This window comes from Bombus pascuorum, chromosome 3, assembly GCF_905332965.1.
Source record: "Bombus pascuorum chromosome 3, iyBomPasc1.1, whole genome shotgun sequence".
Classification (NCBI taxonomy): Eukaryota; Metazoa; Arthropoda; class Insecta; order Hymenoptera; family Apidae; genus Bombus; species Bombus pascuorum.
Genome location: NC_083490.1, coordinates 1,831,352 through 1,857,061, shown reverse-complemented (window position 1 = coordinate 1,857,061; position 25,710 = coordinate 1,831,352). Strand labels below are relative to the sequence as shown.

Genomic DNA, 25,710 nt, shown 5'->3' with positions numbered 1-25,710 from the left:
ATTTCACAGAAACCGTGGTCACAGAATCGACGAAAAAGCTCGGTCTCGGTTTGAGATTGAAAGGGATGAAATATCGCTATGAATCGTGCAGTGAATTTAAAAAAAAAGAGAGAGAGAGAACAACGCTGTCGAGTGGTTTTCTTCGGTTCTATCGATATCGTTTTTAAATTGGACGAAGAACCGGAAAATAAAAAAGAATAGAAGGAGACTGGTAACACGCGTGACAAACGAGGCGACCATGTCCCGTCCGTAGTAAAACCTTGACGGAAAAACGTTTATCTTGACCCATCTAAACGCAGCGTATCCCATTAATTCCGTGCTCCCGTTTTTCCCAGTTTCGACGCGAGGAAGAAACGGCCCGAGTACGTCGACGCTGAATAATGAAGAAATAAAAATGAAAAATAAAGATAGGACTACACGGTCGGTATTGGATAAGTCGCGTGCGAAAAGACTATTGGTTATTTTAAATTTATACCGCGAGCCTTTCCTTGCTGTTTGAGATGGTAACATCGTTAACATAGCGAATCGCGCTTCATACGATCACCGTCTATAAGTTTTAAAGTGAAACATCCATCTAACTTCTACCATCCACCTAAATACTATTAATCAGATTGTCGACTTTTCTTTCGTTAAAAAATTCACCTTCGATTCAATTATCGCTGGATCCGGAAGCGCTGGACAGTCGATGCGTAAATCTGTGATTAAAATAGAGGCTGTAGCGAGCGATGTCGTTACAAAGCACAACGGCATTTATTATAAGCCTCTAGAAGATCGACGACGTGAATGTACGTTATATATATCAGCCGCAATATTGTCAGAAAGGAGCGAATGGGGTGAGTTGGAAATTACCAGAAATCGATAAGGAAGGGGTATCACGGTCTCTCAGTGGGTACTAAAAGCACGGCTGGGTAAATCGCTAAGTGCAAAACACGGTAAAGGTGGAGGGCCGAGAAGCTTCCGGTTGCTAGGTGAAAGAGCTCTGGCTTCGCCGGAGCTGGTTTCCGCAGCAGAAAAATCTGTTTTGATCCTTCGTCGTAAATATACGATGATATACGTGCTTCTATTCAAAATTTATCCGCAAACATCTGTTAGGCAAGATCTTAAACGAGATTTTAGGATCTAGACAATCTTATATTCGTTGTGTCATAAATACCCATGTTCATATTAAAAAAAAAATGTAGAAACATGTTTGCTTCGATTGTTACAAATATAAAATACGAGAAAATAGGAAAAATCAGATTTAATTATTTTTCTATCAGTCTGGAAACGTTTGCCGATTTCTATATCTGAAAGGTATCAGTAAATGTCAAGGATGAGTTCGTGGATGTCGTTATGTTATCATAATGGCAACTGTAGGCTTCTCTACGAAAAAGAAGTCGCCAGCCAAAGCAAGGGAAGACATTTTATCTGATCAGAATGGCATTCGGTAAAACGTCTAAGGTGTCCACGATGAAAACCTGTCCAGAAGTTTCGATAATCACGCCAGACGATATTCTCCAGCGCGAGAACGCGCAACCGATTTATGCAGGTGAGACGGGTCAATTTCGCTGTCACGAGCCTCCGCAGCTTTGCTACTCAAAATTTATGGCATCGATTTACACACGCGATTCGATGAAATATCGTCCTTTCGGCGAAATATCACGCAACGAGATGAAAAAACACGATTAAACCAGAAGAGAAGACACAACGATCGACTCTCCGGTCCATCCATCGACAACCACCGCGAATGTAGCTTTTCTCCAAGGTTGCTACTGCCACGAGAGAGTGAAATAAAGCAGGAAATGGAACAAGGAAATGGACTGGTTGATTTCGTTCGCCATGCGAACGAACATCGCGCAACTCGGCAATCGCCGTGATTTTCTCTCTTTTTTTACGCATGGATGTTTACGAACGTTTGACTAAAGCAAATCGTTGAACGAGAATTTTGCACTCTGCCGTGCTGTAGTTCCAGTCAGCCTGTTGAAAACGTTTCATCGAGAGACAAGCAAACGCGATTGCAGCACGCTGCGATTCGGCCGACTCGAAACAGGGTCCAATTATCGGCGAGCGAGTTTGTAGGCGTGAAAAAGGTCGAGCGAAGTTAATTAGGACGGTATAATCATCGCCCTCAAGTTCATTATCCCGAGCAAGGGAGAAAGGTTGTAACCGTGAAGGGATATGGCCGTCCTTGGGACATGAATTCGTCCGCGACACGCTCAATGCCGCTTTCAAATTTTCGAAATTAAGGTCCGATGCCACTAGCACTCTGCCGATATTCATTTGCAATTAGCAGTTTTAGGGGACACGCTCACCGGATTGATTAAGTCGTGAAACGAGGAGTGGAAAATGTTGGTCGTGAATTAAAGACGGATATTCAGTTGATAATAAGTTTGCTAGAATTTTGGGACTCGTTTCGCGAGTTTGGAAACAACATCGTAGCCCGGAAATTTATACCAACGAGAGCGAAGTTGCAATTTAAAATACATCGGACGAGAATCAAACTTCATCTAGAAGATTAAAGGTTATCGTGACTCTTAGTTCAATTCGCCCACGCGTGAAATTTATATTTTGCAAACAAATTCAATCATAAATGTTTCACGGACTTGCGCGGAATTTTGCAGCTCCAATAATATATACAGCGATGTACAATGACACTCGTCAAGCTACCGCTGAAAAATTGTGCAAAAAGTCAACCTACCGGTCGAAGGATTAGGATCACCGTCCTACAAACGATCGAACCAACAACATCCCTGCAGTCTGCACATTTTCAGTTCATGTTTCAAACTCTCGCTTGATCTGCGTAAATTATGAAAAATAACAGGTATGGATTAAATGTGAGTGATCGAACGAACCGCGCCGTGCTAATCGCCTAACGACGATAATCTATTCAGCCGGATCTAAGAAGATTACGCCATCGAGACACACGTTTCGCCGTAAGAAGCAATTAACGGGACGATTGATCGCGATTGTACTCGCGATAATCTGTTCTAGCGCAATTTGTTTAACGTCCTTGGGAATCGATTAAAATTTTCGAGCGCGTACCAGCCGAGAATGGAACAAATAGTTTGATCCATCGATAGAAATACTTGCTGATAATTAAATCGCCGAAGCGTTGAAAACTCGTCTTATGGACGATGCTTTTCAATGCATTCGATTAATCACGGTATTTACCGGATGAACGAGCATTTGAACAAACTTTGCTGTTACATAATAGAAACCTAGCAAAGATAGGAGAAATGGTTCAAGGTACACCGAACGACTTTTCCATCGGTGGAGTTGGGCGAGGTTTTACAACTGTGTCCTGCAGCTCGTGTTTATTCAGAAAACAAACCCGATCGAGAGAGCACAAAAGAGAAAGAAGTAAAGATGCAAGAGAAAAGTAAAATAGGTTCCATCCGTATTAAGATGTCTTTTTTTACGTGAAAATGGTTCAAGTTTGGCGATTTCATGGGCCGCAGTGATGTAGACCTAACTTTCGCCGACGGCTTGTCTCAAGCCGATTTTCCATCTGGCTTACGTAAAACTTTGTAATCTCGTTTGCTCTGACGGACATCTGGATCGGCGCCCACGATTCCGAGTAAGACACGCTCTTAATTCGAACATATGAGAAAGGCTAAAGAAAACTTTCGAAACTTTTTATTACAAATATCGTTTTGTTTCTGTGGCGTATTATTACGTCAGAGAACTATGTCTATTATCAAATTCCATCCGCAAGGTGGAAAGTTGCACACAAAGGATAAAAGTAAATCTTCATGAGATTAAAACTCGGGTTACTCGATTATGGACGGAGGATCACTGTGCCCGGCCAATAAAACTTTCTCTCTGATGAAACGCATAGCCGGAGAGTTAATTTATTTCTAGAACAGCGACGTAAAAGCCAATGTAATCCCGCAAAATCGAAAGAAGAAACGGCGGATTACGAAAAGCGTAAAACGAGACGACACTTTTATCACGCGAGACGTCCTTTAACGCGTTGAATACCGCGTGAGCCATCGGTGACCCATGCTAAACTTGCCATTTACGTCGGACCGTTGTAGTTATTTCGTGTAAAACAAAACATGATCGTGAAACGCTACAAAATATAATCAGTCGATGTATAATACAATCGCAATACTATGGACGATCGATGACTAGCGTAGCCTGAACAGTGAAAATGGTCCTGCATTCAACGTATTGACGTCAGACCAATGTTAATCGAGAAGTTTTACAACAGAGCAGATTTCCTCGTGGATACCTAAGAAACGGATGTATTCTGAGAAAACGTGCGTCATAGATCCAGCGAATTTTTTTTATACTAAAGAAAACGAACACTTGTATTTCTAACGAAAATACAGAACGCGGAAATGAAGTAGAAATTACATTGGCGACGAGATGAATTACGATGGCCGCAAGACGTGGATAAATAGGAAGACGAAAGAATTTGGCCGATAATCGAAGTTTTTCCAAGCGATCTGTAGCTTTTGCTTCCGACGATCGAGGGTGGTTCTCGCGATGATTGGCGAGATTTCGTGTGGCAATATTTTATCACGTAATCGAATACTTGCTCGGTTTCCTTTTCACCAAGGATCGTCGAAAAGGGGATGGAAAAAATGACCGACGAGGCTAGCCTTATTTTCGATAGAATATCCCGACTCTTGTATCGCGATTCTTGGAATCGTTTTACTCGACCTTCCACGGATTGTTTCACCGGTTACGAAGCAACGAATTACAGTCCCCGTCAAAAGTATTCATATATATTTTAAAAAGTGAATGTACGTAGTATTGCATACAACAAATAAAAATATATATTATTACTGTATTTCCTAATAGATAATTTACATTTACAAGCTGCTTATTCCAAAATAGATAGGAAGCATTCGTTCTAATTATTTGTCTATCAGTAATGTAAATAGTTTGGGAAAATTCACGTTTTATTAGCAAGAATCGGCCAGAGTGTTCAGATACTTACGAGCAGTAAAACGTGTGAAATAGAAATCGGGATAGCGTGGAAACTATCGTTAGAACGTATTACTGTGGAAAGGATTAAGGGAAAGTAGAGTATGATATTTCAAACACGCTGAAATCGAGTGTCAAGGGCAGGTCGTGAGAATATCCTTAGACAATGAATAAAGGCCAAACTACGAAGAAGTCTGTCTCTTTCGGATGAGAATCGTACGGGAAACGACGGAAATTAGACGAAGGATCTTATCTCGTCAGAAGCTGCTTTAATCGTTCAAGTATCCAAAGGAAACGTGGGAGAATATCCGATGTTATTCGGTCGCGTGAAACCTTCCTATAAACGTAGAAACGTACCTCAGCTGTTAATAAATTTGATAACAAGGTAAACCTTCAAAGGGCGTAACTTTGCATCGAAAGTTTAGCATGTTCGTGATTTCGTGATTCATATATGAGCCAGGATAACCCTCCCCCTCCTGCTATTTAGATTCACTCGTCGGGATTTGATGAAAATTAATAACTTAATGGCGAATTAATTATTATGGAATTTTCGAGCAATGAAGTTCAATTATCTATGGGAAAAATAGTAATCAATTTCATCTAACAAAAATATTAATATTAGTAATGAAAAATTGGTAATGCTTACTTACAAGGTAATGCATTGCCTTGGAACGTGAATGCTGTTATATAGATGTAATATCTGCTTTGTACCTCACTGTACACAAACAGCTTTCCGGAACTACTATCTCGAATAAGGAAATTTAGAAAAGACAGGCCGCGAAAGACAGCAAAATATTTTGCGCTTGCGGCTGTAATTCGTATTATTTTTCTGCGTGTGCGGTGATAATTTTTGTTATTCTATATTTCGACAACTATATTACATTTGGCACAAGCTCGGTATTTTCTTACTAAAATTCCTCTTGAGATTAAAGAGATTAAAGATATATTCCCTGATGTATGTATTCAGTTATATAGAAACGTCAAATTAATCTACAACGCTTGGACAACCTTCTTCAACTTGCAACCTCCGTTTCGGTCCAATTGGTTATCGTTATCGTGTCTCTAACACCGAAGTTTGCGAAGAGGAAATCGTAGGTACGCTCGATTCCTATTCACCCCATTGGTCCATTTCGATGGTTTTATCGTTTACATCGTTATTGTTCGTCTTCCCGGGCGTTGGTTGCCTAGCGGGCGAGTTTTGTAGTTGAATCGATTCCGATGAAAACACGACCGACGTACCTGCACACTATGTACAGATTGTATCCGGAGAAGTTTGACAATCTCGGAAGCCGCGAGCCATTCACACAAGTCGGTGCATCGAGCTTCGAGGTTTACGATCCCGCAGCGAGAGTAGTACTCGATAATGAAATATCGGACACGCGAACAAATGAATGCCAGAATTTCCAAGAAATCGTTCACGTCGAAACTGCCAGGAAATCGATGTCAAGCAAGTTCGCTGTTCGATCCAAGTTTCTAGCCGGTAACGTGGTCGCATCCGCGCGTCTTCCTTAAAACTTGCCGCGAAATGAAAGCTATGGCCGTCGTCGGAAAATCTCCCGGCAACTTTATCGAGCTTTTATCTAGCTTTGATTAGATATCGACAAATTTTGCTTCTTTTTTTTAACTAAAACCTTTAAAAAATTGTAGTTATATCGTTAACATCGCGAATTACAAAATAACTAACGTTAGATACCAACCTACCGCGACATCATGCGCCATAATTACGATTATGTATTATAAATGTCAGTATCCTTGAAGAATCATTTCTTTTCTAAATATTTCATGCGATAGCTATTAGTCATCCGGAACCTTCCTCTCCCTCGGCAACTCTCCTCCAATGTCATTCCTTCTTTTACAAGCTTATATATGAAATATCTATCTTACAAAATTTGTCTGTAATCCATCAAATATCTATCTCTGAACCTCCGAAGAACATTGAAAAACGAAGCAGATGATGAATTAATTCTCTGATTTAATTTTTCCCCCCAAATTCCAAGAATAACACGACTCGGTCATATTGAACGATTTTTAATCTTCTTAAGTAGAATTGGCTTTGTGGGGCTAATTGCATTACCTTCTCTCTTCCTTTTTTTTTTAATTAATATCTTCAATCTAAATTTACTTAATTTCACATCATCGAGGATTGGTAGTTTTTTATAGAACATCGTGCAATTATTTTCTTACGTATTTTCTTGAAAAATTGACAAGATGATTTTCAAATTGCCTTCCACGTATCTGACGCTGATAAATTAACGCGTTTTAGTGTTCGGAACAAACGCGTCGTGACAGCTACTTCGACTCGAAGCTCCGGGATCTTGTCAATTAGAGAACACGGGTCGTCTTGCAGCAAACGCCGCGTCAATCAAATATGGTACGCTTATCTGCCGCAACAATGCAACCTGTGACATCCGTTTGTAACGTTTGACTTGCAACATGATTCCACGGTTCCGTTATTGCGAGAAATTCGAGGAATCTCTCGGAGAGCTTATGAATTGAAATATAATTGCATATTGAAAGCGATCGATTGTATTTTAGTGAAATTTTTCTATCCTTCTCGCGTTTAATTCCTTTGATAGCAAACAGGCGTTTTACGTCTCTATATCAATATCCACGCTAATTATACGATGACCTTTGATCGTGCTCTCGTTTGCTCACACGCTCCCCAGACTTACATTGGTTCGCGGTTAATGAATAATGCATGTCGCACAAATTGATCGAGCTTATCGCCGTTCCAAACCTGAATTCCTCCTCGAGAACTGGTTTTTCTGTGAAATCGAAAATGATTTCACAGAATAACGTTCACGAACGAATGACGCTCCACGAGTCTTTTAATTCATAACCATAGGACGAAAAATGCAGACAAAAATGTTAAGGAGTTTTACTAGTATACCGAATTGGACAAATCGATGGTTTTTGAATTTTCTTATAGCGTAACATCCAAAATATATTCATAAAATATTTTCATGGAAAATATATCCAAGAAATTTTAAAATGTAATTCACAAAAATGCCAGAAAAATTTGTGACAAATGAATTTCATTTTGTGGAATAATGATTTTCGCCTGTGGGATAAGTACGCATATTTTTTTCGCTTAAAAATATATATATATTTTTCTTTAGTTTAATCGGAACGAGTGATGTCTTAGATGATATGGGATTTGGGAAATGCGTTTAAAAAAGTCGATAGTTTGATTCGGAACGTAGGGAAAAGGAAAAAGGTAAAAAAGATTGGTTTTTTTTTTCAAGCGCCACTTTGGGGGATCTCTGAAGTTACAGGTAGAATTTTAATCATTCATTTCCATTTTACCGTTAAATAATTTAACGTGGCTAGATTCTCTCGCTATATCCTTAAAGATACACAGGCGAGTCCTCTACACGAACTGGAGAATCGATAATCACGCAGAACGTTGCGGAGGGTGAAAACACTGAGCAGAGTCGAAGACGGCAGGAATCTGGGGAAAAGAGCTGGATGAGAACCTACCTACTCGCGTGGTATTCTCGGCTGACTGAAATGATACGATTTCTACGCACGCCACCTCGAATTCCGTGGCAGCCTCGCCAAGGTTGAAATCTCGAAATCTTCATCGAAGAATCCCGAGCAAAGAATACAAAATGTACATCGGAACGAGATTGGTTAAAACGGTGAAAGTGGATAAGTTTGTCGAATGCGAATTACCTTGAAGAAACACGTTTCGAATGCGATGAGAAGTACGTACGTGTAGTACGACTCTGCGTAATATGCGGTATGACGATATTTTTATATCGAATGAAATTATTCACGATACTAGGAAGTTTGGTTGTTTGACCTGGTATTGTTGTTTGGCAATTGCTTTTTCCAATCGCCATGTCGGATTGCCACTCGGTGATTTCGTGCAGGACGTTGCGTTTATTCTGACCAACTGAATTATTCGATACGATCGACCGTGATATCGTCAATAACGAATAAAACACAGAAAATGAAAGTAGAAAGTCGAAGAGAAAATATTTCTGATAAAAAATGTTTCAAACGAAAGAGTCTTTGTTCCTTAAGTGATCGTTGCAAAATTGGAAAATCTAATTTAAAAAATATCTACTCATTTTTATTCATAAATCCTACTACTCCAACGGGGAAAAGGTAAAGTCGAGATAAATAAAATATTATTCGTTAAAAAAACATGAAAGCAAACGAATTTTAGATGACATACATCACGGCTGAATAACTTCAGTTACGATAATTAAAAGTTTAATCGTGTATGCTTTATTTTGAGATATGCCACGCATAATTTGTCATTATAATTTCTGTAACGTAATTTCTGTAACATAATTTCTGTAACATAATTTCTGTAACGTGATTTCTGTAACGTGATTTCTGTAACGTGATTTCTGTAACACGCTGGTGTTTCATTTTCCGCCACGGGCTGATCACTCAAGTGATTATGATCGTTGATGATGATTCGCATTTGATAAATTCATCATCCGATCAAAAATAGATTCTCTTTGGTGAAAGAGAAAAGAATTGTTTGTTCATCCAACGAAAAAATAATTAAATGTACCATAACCAATTAGACTTTCCGAATAACAGTTACAGTTCGTGTAATATTGGCGCAACTGGTAAACAGGTAGTTTGAAAAAGAGCTATTCGGTGAGAAAGTGAGCAGGAGATCGTGTGAAGGGACCAGGCGCCTCGACGCCTGCGTCGAATGGCTCAGTAGTCGGCGAGCCGTGCTGGACTTCGGACGTCGGGCATAACGCCGAGCTTTACCACTTGTTCGCGTCCCTGGCGAAAAAACCGCGCTTCGCAGACAAATAAAAACAACCAGCCTCGTAAAATTCCATCAACCACGTCAATCGCGAATCATAAACTGCGCCCAATCAATGATCGTTCTGGATATATCCTACAGAATCGCTCGAATGTTTCGTTAATCACTCGTTATCGAATCTTTCCTCCAAAGTTCTACGTAGAACAAAAATTAGAAGCGACAACAGAAATGAATAAAGAACAACGATCAAATTAGGGTTCAAGATTCGTAACTTATTCGTGAAAGGCTTACATTTCAAGGTTTTGCGGGGACGATGTTTCGAAGAGTTGAAAAGTTGTGAGACAATCTTTCGACAAAGTGATCGATACATAAGAAGGATGATCGAGAACCGATGTAATAAAGATCGCGGTACTCGATAGATGGTTTGTTTACAGTGTAGCGTCAGTGATCTAGCAACTAGTGGCGCGGTGTAAACAGTGCTCGTAAGTAAAATAAACCGACGTAAGATTGGTCTTGTTCGTGAGAAGTCAAAATCCAAAATCGGAGTTCCCACCTCGTAATAGAAATCTGCTGTTGAAAGAAATTTTGCAAGTACTAGAAGTAGTTAAAAGATATATTTGGACGTACTTTGTCCGCGCTCGCAACGGTATAGCCGAGAGGACAGGTAATTTCCCATGTAATTCCCGCGGCGTTTTCATTATTCGCCGCGTTGTTCAAGCCTGCTTTCGCTTGTCTAACTTGTTAACGGATTATTCCGTTTTGTAAATGATATCGCGATAATAGAACGTGAATCCTCGGTTAGGCGAGCCATTCGATTGATTTACTATAACAAAAGAAGGGGAAAAGAATAGGAGCTAATTTAATCACGTTGTAAGGAAAATTTTCGATAAAAATTGAACGATTTAGACGAAGAGCAAGCTTTTGATGATTCGAAGATCGGTATAAACTATCAATGATCGGTACAGTAGGACTTTATTTATCTGAACTCCATTTTTCCGAACGAAAGTTTAATTCGCGTCCGATTAAATGGCTTCCTACTATTTGAGCCTGCTTAACTGAACCTGAACTCCTATTACATGAACGAATACATACGCTTTTAAATTATTGTAAATACACAAAATATACTTGAAATGAAACTCTGTAATTTAATTTAGTCCTCTAATCTTATCCCAGGCAACCGTGTACTTCCTAGATGTTGAATAATTCCTACATTGTGGAACATAAATATCGGTATACTCTTTAAGATGGAGTAACTTTTTTAAAGCGGCTTTTTTTTTTTTTTTTTTTTTTTTTTAGAAGTTAGAAGGGATTAATTTAGCAGTTGGTCGGAATCACAGAGAAAACAACGAAGATTACTTTTTATAACTTTTTTTACTTGAACCCATAATGAAAATTTAAACAATACGTCGTGTAGATTTATGTCACATGCTTAACATTTTATCAAAATCAGTTGATACAGAAACTCATTAGTCATAAAATCATAAACCGAAAGTCTAGTAAAAAAAACTGCAATTTTGACCATTTTAAACCGTTCGCAGCAACTCATAACAACGTTGATTGATTTCGATCAAATTTTCAGCGCATGTATGACTGACACAGATCCACAAGACGATTTTTTTAATTTTCATTGCAAGCTCAAATGAAAAGGTTGTTAAGGGTTGGTTGACTTTCGGATCTCTTTCGCGATTCTGATCAATTTTTTTTAATTATTTATGTATATCATTGAACAAACTAAGCCTTCTAATCCTTCACAACAATCAGATCGTTTGGTCCAATTTTACAAAAGTTATTCCATTTTAAAGGGTACGATAATATTTATTTTCGGCACAGTATATAATCGAAAGTGCCTGAAAATTTGTCTTACGGAGACACGCGAATTAAAGTTATTGTTGCGCGTGTCTGCTGAATTGCTTCTTTCGGTTTAAACCTGACAGAGCAGCTGTAGAAAGAGGTAAAGTACAGGCAATGGAATTCTTCCATCACAACATTGCAAATATAATAAAAATATCAACTTTTTGATCAAATTACACCAGGTGTCCAAATACTACGCTAGTGCGAAACTCAGTGAACTCTTATTATACAAATTCCAGTTATACAAACTGTTTGTCTCCCAATGAGTTCAGATAAATTGAGTTATGCTGTACACTGTTTGTATTCGTTCCCTGGTCAATAAATATGTCGCGTATAGTTATAGCTCGACGAAACAAACCGGGCAAGGAAAACGTGAAAGCGGTTTTGCGTATGCAAAGTGCACTCTGGTATCGATAATCCTGACTCATGACGTCGTTCGATGTATCAGGAAGCATCTCATTGTTCTTGCGCAAACACACTCATGAAAAATGTATGAGCAAACAAGATACCATGGCTTATGGAATTTTAAGATGGCCCAAAAACCGAGTAGACAAAGTCTGCTCTGCTTTAGAAATTTATTTGTTTGGTAGCACGCCGTCATAGAAACGAATAATTCACCGAGTCAACTATAAGAGAGACACGATGGTCTCTGCTGCCTGAATTCGATACACCGTTAGTCTCGCGACGCGTGTCTTCGAATTAATTCGCGATTAATTATGCTTTCTAATCTCTGGAGATCAGAGAAATTCTCCTGAGAGTTCACCTTACACTAAACATCCTAAAGTCAACAAGAACATCGACAGTTTAACTAGAGAAGCGCGTGGACGCATCGAAGATTAAATAGGAGATCTAATCGTCAAGCTAATATCTAACTGCGTAGAATTTCACCCATTTATCGCTATATAACGCTAATGTCTGTTTTTGTTAAGTTAGTCGGAAAGTTTTGTCATCAGATTTATATATTCGCAATTTTATTCAGGGATTTCCATAAATCATAAGTATTAGTTGAAATGTACGTATATTTGAACCATAAAAAGAATAACCTTTTCGAAACATAATAAGAGAGAAAATATAAAATGATGCGAGATGGACAAAAATATATTTTGTAATAATGAAAGGCTATAAAAAAGTGGTGTAATATTACTTGAAAAATTATCTACCGTTGAAAACTTGATCGATGAATTATTCGACGCATTACAAAATGCATCGTTACATATTTCGTATTTCGTACAAGTGTTACACGATAAAATTTATAGCAATGGCAACTTTCACAGTCGCTCGGTAGTTTGTTTGAATCTTTATAAAACTTTCATACAGGAAAAATAGTCGATACACCGAATCTAAAACTGTATAAACCACTACAGATAAAGAATAATTTCGTAATAAAAATGAAACACTCGGTAGATAGTTTAAATGAATTATCAGATAAATGAATATCGAGAATTGAATTAAAAACTAATTAATAGAAATTGTATTTAAATTTATTTCTTTCTTTTCAAAGACAAAAAAAAAGGACAGAAAATTTTTCGACCCAATTCTATACTGTATCGGTCGTTAATCATCGAGAGGACGTTTTTTAACTAATAGCGAGCTCGAGGGTCGTACGCTTGAATTATTAACGGGTTTGATCATCAGCCTAAATCGTTTTAATCCCTTGGAAAAATAGCGCGACTGTCGGCTACCACGATCCAGCGTAATGCAACGGAATTACGAAATCTCTCGCGTAAGGATTATACGTTGAAAATTTCGTAGGCGTTCTCGCGCGCGACAACTCATTCTATTCGCGAGGAATTGATTAAGCTAACTTCCGTCGTAAATTCAACGCGTTTTAGGGACCTTCGTGAACATTCGACCGTTGTCGTCAACTGGTTGATGTGTTATCGTCGACTCAACTTTGCGTAACGAGAACATCTACGTAAATTGCAAGGATCGGCCTGAGGTAACTAACGAGAAAGTTCTAGCCGTCAAAGTTGACGACTCATCAGCCACGATATTGAATGCAAACGAAATGTAGTATAAGTTCGAGCTACGTGTTAGACAGATCTGGATTAGAGACCTACATTCGGTATTCCTATTTAGAATTTGAACCAGAGAACAAGTTTGTTCTGTTCGTAATGGTGGTTTATCCGTATTCCGACAGGAGGATAAAGTTTCTTTAAAGTAAAAAACGTATAGGTAATGGAAGAGGTATAATGAAATTGTAAATGAAACTTTTGAGGTATATCGAGAAATACGTGTACATTTAATTTTTCTTTAACTGCAAGCATTATTTCGAAAGATATAACAAAGATACTTGCGAACAAATAATTCCGACTGTACGATATCGTTCCATGAGCTCATAATATAGTTCCATAGCTCATAATATTCAGTGGTTACATAGGTATGTTATTTTTCTGAAAAAAATACAAGAGAATTATGTCTTTTTGATCTGATTCATTTTGATTCGCACATTCAGAATTGTACGTATCTTATACGGTACCCTGAATGTCAGAAAAGTAGATAAAAAGATCGTCTGTGAATTGAAATATCATAATATATGTGCGTTGTATGGAAAATATCAAATTGCTTAGCAGTTATTCTTTGAATCCATTTTTCAGATTGTTAGATCTACGTGAAATTTTCTTAACTACGCTATACTCGAAGAACTATCCTGTTGCGCGAACAATATTTTCGCAACTAATTTATCAGCGAGTGCTTTTCGTCTTCCACTCACCAGGATGCTTGGATAAAAGAATTTTATGAAACGTTTCTCCTCGAGAGGTAGAGGTTCGTTTCTCTCAGAGCGGGAAAAACAACACGGTAATTTTTTCGCTGGAATCGAACAGCGAAAGGTACAAACAGAAAAAGAAACGAAAGAGGACGAGGTATTTTAACGAGCATCTAATAATCGATAGTTCTCCATACAAACTCGATTAAATTGTAACTACATATCGGAGACCTTGGCCGTTTATCACGGTGACTATGTTTTGCCTTACATAATGCATCGATTGTGACAATTAGGATCGTCGAAAAATCTGTTACCTCATAATTATGGTTTAATTACTCGACTGAGCCTCTGAGAGACACCGGTGGATAATTAACGGATATGGAGTACGGAACCGTGTTTACCTGACAATCGGTTAATCAAGATAGGCTTTGTATCCGATTACGGCTGCTAGTATTACGTGATCTTACGCAAAGTACTTCCAGTGTGATAACCAACGGTCTGTAACCGATCGAATGTACCTGGACGATTTACGTAACGATCATCTGCTCGTTTTCAAATGACAAATGGCACACGCGTTGCGTTTAACCTCTTCAGAAACGAAATTGTCACAAGTACGAAAAAATAATTGTTTTTTAACGTCTCAAATAGATATTCGGTTAAAGAACTTTCTAAGCAAACAAAACTGTAACTTAACTTTTCTTTGAGAACCTACAGTTCTGTAGAACAGTGATTCCAAACTTTTGATTGTACATTTACGTGACCATTATGTCTTTATACTCTTTAGTGCCATGCTTCAGTTAAAAGAAAACCAAAGGTACACTCACGGTAATTACTAATTACTGTATGCTATATCTCCAACAAATTAGACAATACCCAAATTGCTTATATAAATTTTCACGGATTAGAAGCATTTCTAACATCCATAGGCCGAGGAAATCTAAAATCTTTCCTTTTCATCTTCTCTCTCAAATTCTCAAAAAAAGAATTCTATCTACGAAGCATGTACCCTCGTCATAAAACAATTTTTCTAATTTAACGATCGTTACCTCGTTGAACGCACGTCGATACTTTTTATCTCTACGCCCACACGTTTTCACTGTTTTTCTTTCTAGACTAGAATCTTTTCTTCGTTTCCCTCAGATACACGAGAACCAGCATGTACGCGACTGCACGTCTATCACATTCGCATTTCATAGAGGAATAAAGTGGAAATCCTCGAAAATTCGCGATGCTTTTACGGGACACGTGCTAAGCAATGACACAAAAATAGACTGGAATCAGCTTTCCGCGTTATATACTTTCCTGTCTTCCAGCTAATTTCTCGAGCCTGATTGATGGCTCTCTTTAATGACCGAGACTCGTCTTGCCTTCCATCGGACCTTCCATCGGACCTTCCATCATATTCTCCCATCGTTGTTCGTTAGTTAGAAAGCGAGAATCAACGAAACTTTATACGAGTGTAAAAAATGAGCGGCTCAATCGTCCAACATTTGATCGAGGGAATTGTAGGATGTTAAAAAAATTGGTTAAATTCGAGCGAACGATCAAATATTCTACTCGTTGACTGAAACAATTCGAACCTCGTTTCCATCCCAACCGCTTTATATACGGGTAATTCTATTTAATTATAATATTTGTATTGCTAGACTGCGCATTTTTATGCACTTGTGAAAAATTAAGAGCTATGAAAATGCAAAGAACTCGCGTAATACGGAAAAATGTATGAAGACAGAAAACGAATATGATAAACCTATCATCTGATGCTATTGTACTTGATGACTGGACGGGAGTATAAAAATGTAATTTATTATCTTTTTCTGCTCTGATTTTCAAACAAAATATCCGAAGAAGTAGCACTCGTTGTAATATTTAATCGAAGAAACAAAAGCTTGCAAAAATACTTCATTATTTATTTTCTAAATAACACACTGAAACACGAGAATCCGCGTAATTGGTTGTTTTTCCCGTTGTAAAAACAACTTTCGAGGACTAATCCAGTGATACACAAAGCGTCGAATAACTCAATCGATAGAACAATGTGTCTACAAAACTGGCAACTAATCCGAGGTTCTCTATATTCCGTATCAAAGATCGTTGAATAGCTTTGTCACTGAATCCTCCACTTCGTTTCATTTATTTCCTTTATTTTTAATACACAATTTTTCGGCACGAAATGGCGTTCCAGGATGAATAAAGGGAGGCGAACGAGAACGAAAACGACGATTAAATCGGTGAAACCGCAAGGTACTCCCAGCAATGCGGCAGAATTCCAATTGCCATGACTCTGACTCGATAGATTTACATCCGTGGCCAATTGAAAGAGCGCTCTGTTTCCATCCTTATTTTTCACATCTTTTTCATTAGCGGGGTAGAAGCACAGACAGAAAGTCGAACTATTATTTTCTATATCGTATATTCGCATCGAATATCTTGTGGCTTCTATTTAAATTTTGCAGATTGATCAAGTTTGATAAATATAGTCGTGATAGTCACGAGTAATAGTAATTACGAAATTTCTAAATGTTCGTATATTGCACATAACATATTCAGAAAGGAATCTACAAGTGTTCGATGACTTTCGTATTTCGTAAAACTGAAATTCCCAATAAAACGATGTAACAACGGTGTGAGATTTCCAGAAAAGTATCGCTGAAAAGTAATACTAAATATTTCTTACGCTTTGATCTGCTTTAGGAAGCGGCATTTATGAGTTTGGATGCAAATGTATAGGGAGTTTTGCTTGAATACAATAAGAAAGATCAATCTAGAGATCGAGGATTTCTGGAAAGAAAGGTTCGAGTTAGAACTCGTCACCTTCCTGTTGCATTCCACCGAAACGCGACGTCTTTCGTTGAGATTTGCATGGGAAATTCTCCATACAAATCCGTGAAAAAAGATTGGAATGCTTCAGTTTCGTTGTCACGACAACGGGGCATATAAAATGCGAAAAATACACGGAATGCGCATGATATATAAAGATATATGAAATAACTGAAACAAAGTTTGTCTAACAACAGATATTTAAAGTGTATCTTTGATATTTTTCACTTCTCTAGCTTTATTCGTAAAAATACAAATTTGCTTAAACATCCAATTTATTTGTGACGCAAAGCATTTAAAATCGTTGCGAGATAACTGGAACGAAATCGTGGCAAATTGAAATTGGAAAAAGCGGAGTTCCATGCAACGATGAATATAGACAGAACATAGAGATAATCGTACTAGTATAAACGCGAGCAGAAAGAGTTGAAACGTATAAAGAGAATACCAGAGAAGCTTGATGTACTACGTTCAATTTCACGGTTCTTCTGAGACTTGACGGGGCGTGAAGAAATTCGCAATGGATTACCCGGCATAATTCGCCGAGAATTCAACATTATGCCAGACTTAAAACGTTCTTTCGAGGCTTTACAGCGTGTCCTATGTAAATCGAGAGCAACGGACGAACCGCTGACCTTAAAGCGATAGACCGACTTGATGACAATTCACGTTGTTCTTTTCGTAATCTAAAATATTTTAACCACTTTCGCTGGTAAAAGGGAATCGAAATCTCGATGATTAAGAAGTCGAATGATTCAAATATTGTGAAATCGATTAATAGTTTTATTAAGTGTATCTTCTTTTTTTCTACTTTGAAAATCCTGTTTATACTCTTTCTGCTTTTGTATTTTGACCCGATTCGTCCTTCTATCGCTAAAGAATCGCATTATTGAATGAAATGAACACTCAAACGAAAACTATCAAATAAACTCTAAAAGTTTTGGCACGTTAACCAAAAACCTTCGAGTTCCAAAGCAAATCGTATTTAGCTCGATTGAAGTTCACGCAAGGACGCTACGCAAGTCGTCAATGCGTTTTCATAGACGTTAAATAAACAACGAAGATGGCACGCAGAAAAATATACGAAAAACTTTCTGCCGGATTATCGCGTTAGTCACATTTTTTCAGAGAAAGTCCGTGAACAGTCCGCTTTGGTTTCAAACGGAAGATTTTTTGCGATACACGAAAACTCTTTGTAGACGGATCATAACCGTAAAAACGCGTTGCTCTTCCTCGCAACGTTTCCAGAGGATTGTGTCTCTGAGGATTTCTAAAAACTACGAGCGGCAAAGAATTTTTCTCCGCGATTTTTCAATTATCTCTCAAATACGCGTTTAAGCATTTACGAAATTATGTGGAGGGACTAGAGATAACAAAGAACCACTCGTGGTGTTCCATACTCGCCTTTGATCGTGCCGAATAAAGAATACAGATGACGCAAGCAAGACTATCCCCGAAGAGTTCTCAATAAGAGACAGAAGCTACTTTCCTCTAAGCACGAGTTGAAACGAGAGGAGCTCGGAAGGCCCCCGAGAAAGCGTCGAATATTATCGAAGCTTATCTAAAGCTTTCTTCAACCATTTTATCCATTTTACCCATAGAACCGGATACTCCTGCGACACGAAGTCCCCAATTCATTATTATTCCAATTTATCATCCCTCGTGTTCTATATTAGGAATTCCATTAAATAAAAATTACGTCAAATTAATTCGAAAGATCAACGCTTTGATGATGAAGCAAGAGATATTGCAGATAGCATGTGACACGCCTTGATTATGTTGAGAATGGACGAGGAAGGGCTTGTCAGGACACGATATCGAATGGCCGTCCTGAGGCGAAATCCAACTTCCGTGGACGCAAAAAGCACACCGATCTCGGCAGAATATTAGACATCCTTAGAATAGTTCCAATGGAACAAATTATTCTTCTGGTCGCATAAATTTCTCGTACAGCTTGATGATATTTCAACGAGAACGTATGATACTCGTGGGTTTCCAGTCAGATGGAGAAATGCAAGATGGAACGTCTCTTAAAAAGAGTTTGGTTGGTGCAGCAAGTTTTTTAAAAGATATGCCCGATCCAAACGATATCAGATTTATCAGGACAAGGTGGCCCGTTTCGGCGAGTGCTACTACCCAACGGTCGGCTCTTCTCGGCGAAACTTCTTATCGACGATTAGGCAAACTTTACTCCACAAAAGCGGAACCGTCCTCTGGTGACTCGTGACTAGTCGTTTCATACCCAGCCACAGGTAGGGAAACTCGTTTCAGAGAAAATTTCGTCGCATTTATAAAAATGCGTCCTCACTGACGTTCGCCGTCATCCATTCCCATACTGTTTGCGAGCATTTTCGTAAATTGCTTCTTTTTAACAGTTTGCGAAAACAAGAGACCTGACGTCGGTCAGTTTGTTTGATAGTCCTAACGTTAATATACCAAGTTTGCTCTCTACCTAAACGCCATACCTTCTCTCTGCTGGTTTTTTCGACAACGATTGACGGTTTCCTTTCAACGAAAGTATATATTTGCCCTTCTTAGATTACCCTGCATTCAATCGACTAATTGAAACAATCGATTCGTTCGGTGTCCATGACACAGGTTCGTTTATTCTCGACCTTAAACCACGGTTCCTAAGGTTTCCGCAACCGGAGTCTCCATTCGATAATCAAAAAACAATTTGATATATCAGGATAATGAGATAAGCGCGCGATAATCGATGAACGTGGAAAATCGAGTGTTCGGTTAAACAATTTTATCGAGTGTCGAGCGAACAACGATTCGTAAGTTTTGTGCGTGGTCTTTCATTGTTTGCTAGGCCTCTGTGGCCAAGAAGAGAACGGAAATATGGCTGAGAACGAGAGACACGTGGAAGCAGAAATCACGGAGCTGTCGTCGGATTCTGTGGAACATCGGGTGTCACTTTACCCCATTACGGTACAGAAACCATTTCATAAATGAGAAACACCATACGGTAATAACTTGCTAGCTTTTGAATTCTTTGATTCGAAGATATTTGAAAACCTATCATTCAAAAATCATTCGAACGTGATCCTAAGATCGTTCAAATCGGATCGAAGACATTCAGAAACCATTACGGACACGTACAGATTGAAAATCGAGTCACATTTCTGATACAGTATGGTCGAATCATTCACAGTCACAAACGGAAATATATATTCGACATAGATCGTCGTTTCAATTTCAAATTTCAAATCCATTTCTAAATAATTACATCTTCAAATTACGTATAGCATTACTGCGATGCTCATATCCATCACTAGACCGAAGTGTTTATGCAAATTCATTGAAAAAGCAGTTCAGAGAAAATTCAAAGCAGTGCAATCGAAATAGATATTTGTCTCGCCCTCTGAACGTTATAATCGACGCTTACGTTATATATTGTATATTTTCACATATAACGTACATTTTCACACGTTTAATTCTTCCTATAAATGCATAAACATCCACAATCCGCTAACCGCAGTATTTTCGAAGCAAATATCGAAATAACGAAGCGAGGATGCCAAAAATGTTATATTAAAATGAATCAAATTATCGATCTACGACAGAAACTATTCGATTGCCCATTCTTCTCACTTCGATTACCCAATCTACGCGGTCTAAAAGCAACTTCCATTATCCTGTCGCAGATGGAGAAGAAAAGGCACGTCGTGGAAACGATCGCAGAGTCTGCAGTGCGAGATCCATGCAAAAAGGAAACAACACACGCGTTGGAGAATCGAGCTCAGAGGTTACAGCAGACCCAATCGTTGCCACAGCTACAGCCTACCGACACGCAAGACAGGTAAGCACGCGATCCTTTCTACAACGTCTGCCGATTAATATCGTCGACGATGGTTCGAAACGGATGATTCTCGCGGTTTCCCTAACGATTTACGATCACGGCCACGCCCATTGCCCGATCGCTCGAGAAATCGCGGAAAGACACGGAGGAGGCATCAAAGACGAAAAGGAGCATGGTGTGATCAGACTAATGGGCGACAGTGGCGATCAAATTTTCTGTATCTCACACGATATTCGCTTTAACTAGAATTGGCTGTTTCTTATTGTTGTCGTCGTTAGCGAGGTCCGCGTTACGAGCTCCCGTCTACCATCTGCTTCTCAGTGTGAAAAGGGTGTATATGATATTCGAGTACATTTGCATCGTAAAATTTGGCTAACAGATTGTGTTACAACCTCGCTGTGCTACTAGATTCATTTTATCTTACTGTCTACAATATGGTAATACTGTAAGGAATACGAAGAAAGTTTAAAACGAAAGAACTCTTGTTCTTGAAACTACCGAAAAATGCTCGAAGAGATTAATTACGCGGCGTGTTAAACCGTAAGACCCATTATCATGTTAGGATAACCTTGACCCGAGGAACTCTGGTAAACTGCTAACCTTTAAAGCGATTGCGTCAAACAGGTAGAATTTGAAACGTGGAGAGAACAAACCTAATCGATTTCTCAATCGTCAGAAATTAAAACGACGAAGAAATCAAAAGCTTTATAGTATAATAATAATATAATTTTATTATATATTTTATGAAACGCCAAATGCTATAAAATGGGAGCTCCGACCGGAATAAAAATGGCGTTGCGTGGTACGATTCCATGAAAAATATACTTAAACGTGATAGGAATAGAAATCGCGCGAAGGAATCGACGTTTGCGAATGATTCACTCAAAACTCACTAGCGAGATCGCGAGTCAATCGAACACAATCTTTAAACTGGGATCGATGAAACCGCGTTATTAAAAATCATCAAGATCCTATAGCCACCGAAAAGGTCGCTGTTTAACAAAGAAAGGATCGCGAAATTGAGAAATTAACAAAGCGACGTCGTTCACTGGTTAAACTCTGGTTAAACTTTTACTCTGGTAAGCATGGAGGTAACGGAGGTCTCGCAGCGAGAACACCAATTCGATAATGTCCGGCTCGCGATTCTATTAACACACAATTTCCACGTTACGCCGACCTTTTACCTCGTTTCCGTTCCGAGCGAGAGCCTCCTAAAGGAGCCAATGTCACGACCAACGATCACCGTCGAACATAGCAAATAAGATCCGGTTTTCTACTTCTCTGCGTTTCGTCTTCTGCGAAAAAAACCGCGATTTTGACGGAAGAAAAGAAACAGAAAATGTAGAAAGGCGGTGTTCTCCTACTAACTACCGAAGTAATTTTCACAGAAAATAGTTCTCATAGCAAAAACTCATTCTGCTATCTCTGCCTACATATACAATTTCCAATCTAGCCTTTGCTATTTTAACATCTAAAATAGCGATGACAAACTGCGGGCCACATCTGACCCTTGACCCTATCTGCTTGGCAAAGCCATAGGAAAGTGATTTCCATATCTATTTCCATATATATATTCCATATATGTTTGTCATTTGCGACTTTACATAATGTAAATCTTGTTAAAAGATAGTTTGTAAACTATCGAAGCTTTACGGTATCATCTACATTTTCATGATACTAACCAGTTGACTGAAAGATCAGTTCGGTAGTCTGCAACGCGAGAGAAGTTAATTACTCGGGGAATAAAGTTTCCCATACCAAGGAATTTACTAATTAGCTCTGAACGAAATACAATTTAACAGTCCTATCCCATTTTTCATTCCTTTCTTTACAGCGTCGCAAAGAAATAAAATTCGTATTAGATCGACGAACTCGAATTAGTACGTCTCGAGTACAATTCATTCTGGCTCGAGTGTAGCCTCATTCGACATTCCAGTCCAACTGGAACGAAACGAGTCAAAAGTAGAATCGTCGAATTGTCAGGGGCGACTATCGAAGTGGAGGATCTCCATTAAAAGTATATCGATCTACCATTACGGTGGCTTTCGTGGAGGTTTTGGGTCTCCTCGATTATAGCGAGCGGAACCCAATTGCGCTGATGGGACACATCCGATAGCTTGGATCCTTCGCCAACATAACCCATAAAATGGCGAGTCGAAAGCACAGGACCTAAATGATCGATACGATGCTCTCGTGTCACGGTGTTCACGAGTAGCTCGAATCCAATTGTCGTTTAGCCGTCGAGGAGAGAATTTTATGTGATTGTATTTCGAAATACCGTGACGTGGCATGCTTTTAAAACAACTGATTTCTACAACGTTTCTGATTATTTAGCAAATAAAAATAAATTGTATTTGTCGGAATTTCTTGTAATCACCGTACGTGTATCGCCATTGATCGAGAAACATCAAAGCATTTAAATATGAATTAAACGTTCAGCACTCTGTCGATTCTAAAATATCATAGGAAAATGCAAATACATCGATTCTCGAAACTAACAAATACATATTCCTTCCATATCGTAGATATCGAAAGTTACGATGGTGACCCGAGCCGTCGCTGAATTTATGTGACATGAATTTATGAAAATATGTAACAGAAATTTACGTCTGAAGATACCGCGACGCGAATACACGTTTTAAAGTAGCTGTGACATCAGAATCGCCGTTGGATATTATCGAGAAACTTTCAATATCGAAGTGAGAAAATTACCAGACAACTTATTTACCGCCCACAGATTCTATCACTGAGATAAATGTTCCGCCTGTAGAGTACGAGGCGCAAGAACGTCTAATTAAACGTACTAATTGATTTGTGGTTCGTTGGTGTGCGCGGATCAGGGAAAGCAGACCACGTCGAATGCGACGGGCCGAAGCTCGTGCGAAAGATACGCGGTGTCGTGATCCAGCTACAATGGAGCTCTGTCATGAAAAGTTCGATTATTTAACCGTGTCAACGGAGAATCGCGATGCTTTGAAAGCGAAGTATGTTGCTCGAATGATATTCCTGGTGGTTTGGTTGAATGTAATTGAACGTAGCTAAGCTCCGTGTAACAACTTGGTATAAAGTCGAGTTTTCAGCAAAACAAACAGACGTAGAACCAAATTCCGTACTCGATTTAGCGACAGGAATAACCGAGGAAAATTCAATGCTGCCGCTAAATGAAAAGTTAAAAGTTGCAGGTGTGGTGTCGGCATTTGTTAAACTGGGTTAATTAATTTATCCGGAAATTCTGGAAACCGGATCTGCGTGTAATATGTTGGAGGATATAAGGAACGAGAAACATAATGTCTCGATCGACAGAAAGACTCCCACTCTCTGTCGTAAATATTTAATTTTATTATAATTAATTATTAACGTTTAACCGCTGAATCTTCGACGTAGTGTCCAATACTCTCGAACCGAGATAATAATGGCGAAACGTGATCAAAGCTATCGTATAGTTGGCTTTGGTGACAATTTTGATTTCACTATTTGCTCCGTTAAAAGAAACTACGAAAAGCTAACGAAGAACAGTCGTCCAATGTTTCTCAAATTATTCTGCTAAATATAATACATTGGTGATCCTTCAATGTCGCGTGACTATTTATCTTAGTCGATCAAAGTCACGAAAATGATTGAGATCGTGTTGTCATTTACGATTACGATCAATCGAAGTTCATAGCAGGTCGCCTAAATCGTGCTATTTCGGATTAAACACACCTGATAGTCACGAAACGTCATCGAGGCCGTGTCCATTTCGGTCAGTCATTTGAGCAACACAGAAGCTCGCGAAGCTCATCGTCATTCCAGTTAAGCTCGCTTCGGAGTCAGACGTGACGTGTTCGAGGTCACTTGAATGTATTCAAATATTAAAGGAAGAATTGGCTATGTGTATACTTAGTAAAATTCGACGCTTTTTTTGGCACGGGGTATCCTCCCAGTCTTTAAATATTCATAGCGGTAGTTGATAATTTTCTCTCGATCGTATCTCACATATAAAAATTGCTCAGAAATTACGAATAGAAGCCTGTTCAGGGGCAAAATCGTCATTACAAACTTCGGAGGATACGAGCCTGATTAATTGCAACTCTCTAATTCACGTCCGCCGGATAAGAGAGAGAAAACCACCGTCAGTACCAGCAAAGCAAAAAGCTTGGTGAAAATAGAAATTACAAGGTGTAACAAAAATGAACGCGACCAGCCAAATGAAGAAAGAACATTCGTATATAATAGAAAAAAAAAAGTTTCTCTAGTTACTTCTTTGAAAATAATTTCCAAATGTCTTGATAAAGTGTTTATGACACTATTGAAAAGGTTTCTGGAGCCATCATAAATTCTTAATTCAAAAATAAATCATTTCTTTTGATACGTTGATTACTTCAAACTTCGTTATTCATATGCAAAAGTGAGATCTCGTTAGTTCAAAGGGAGAAAATAAATTCGAATATCAAGTATAATTGAAGTCTTGAATGTTTGAAAAATTATAAAAATCTGTAACGTTACAAGATTTCAATGTTTCATGTTTCAACGTTTTTAAATATCAAAGCGCTCATGGTATCAAAGCGGTAGATTTCAACGACGGTTTCCGGCACCAGCAATTTAATACCGTGAAATGTAGCAGGTATTTCGTGTCTGGACAAAATGTATGTGTACGAAGGAACAAAGTAAACGATTCATTATTAATAGGAAAAAGGAAACGTGTGATATTCCTAAATAAAGGAAATATCGTAACATCTGGCCTAACGAATATACCATCTGTATACGAGTGTCTGTAATTCGCAAGCTGTTTCTCATATTTTCATAGTTTTTTCAATACGTCGTTCGTAAATTTATCCAACGCGTTGCAACAGAATCGCGATATCTTTTTAATTTGTTTTTCATTTATTCGGGCAA

The 25,710-nt window shown here is 38.6% G+C and overlaps 3 protein-coding genes across 8 annotated transcripts in view; 2 read left to right on the top strand and 1 right to left on the bottom strand.

The window, feature by feature from the left end:
- Positions 1-25,710, bottom strand: part of LOC132904977 (14 kDa phosphohistidine phosphatase-like) — a 62,573-nt gene that overhangs the window by 5,219 nt on the left and 31,644 nt on the right. The gene's annotated exons all lie outside the window — the stretch shown is intronic.
- Positions 5,230-25,710, top strand: part of LOC132904961 (spectrin alpha chain) — a 225,218-nt gene continuing 204,737 nt past the window's right edge. Inside the window, exon 1 of the mRNA XM_060955818.1 lies at positions 5,230-5,235. The gene's annotated coding sequence lies outside the window, so the exon portion shown is untranslated. The remainder of the gene's footprint in view (positions 5,236-25,710) is intronic.
- The window catches only part of LOC132904969 (phosrestin-2-like), a 47,123-nt gene continuing 31,034 nt past the window's right edge, over positions 9,622-25,710 (top strand). For 2 of the 5 annotated variants that reach the window (XM_060955839.1, XM_060955835.1), the window contains exons 1-3: positions 9,622-10,316; positions 19,629-19,964; positions 20,681-20,835. In XM_060955839.1, the coding sequence (XP_060811822.1) occupies positions 19,875-19,964; positions 20,681-20,835 (245 nt within the window). In that variant the 5' untranslated portion in view covers positions 9,622-10,316; positions 19,629-19,874. Of the gene's footprint in view, positions 10,317-16,045; positions 19,965-20,680; positions 20,836-25,710 lie in introns of those variants that run through there. The other 3 variants (XM_060955838.1, XM_060955840.1, XM_060955836.1) reach the window with 3 other exon arrangements.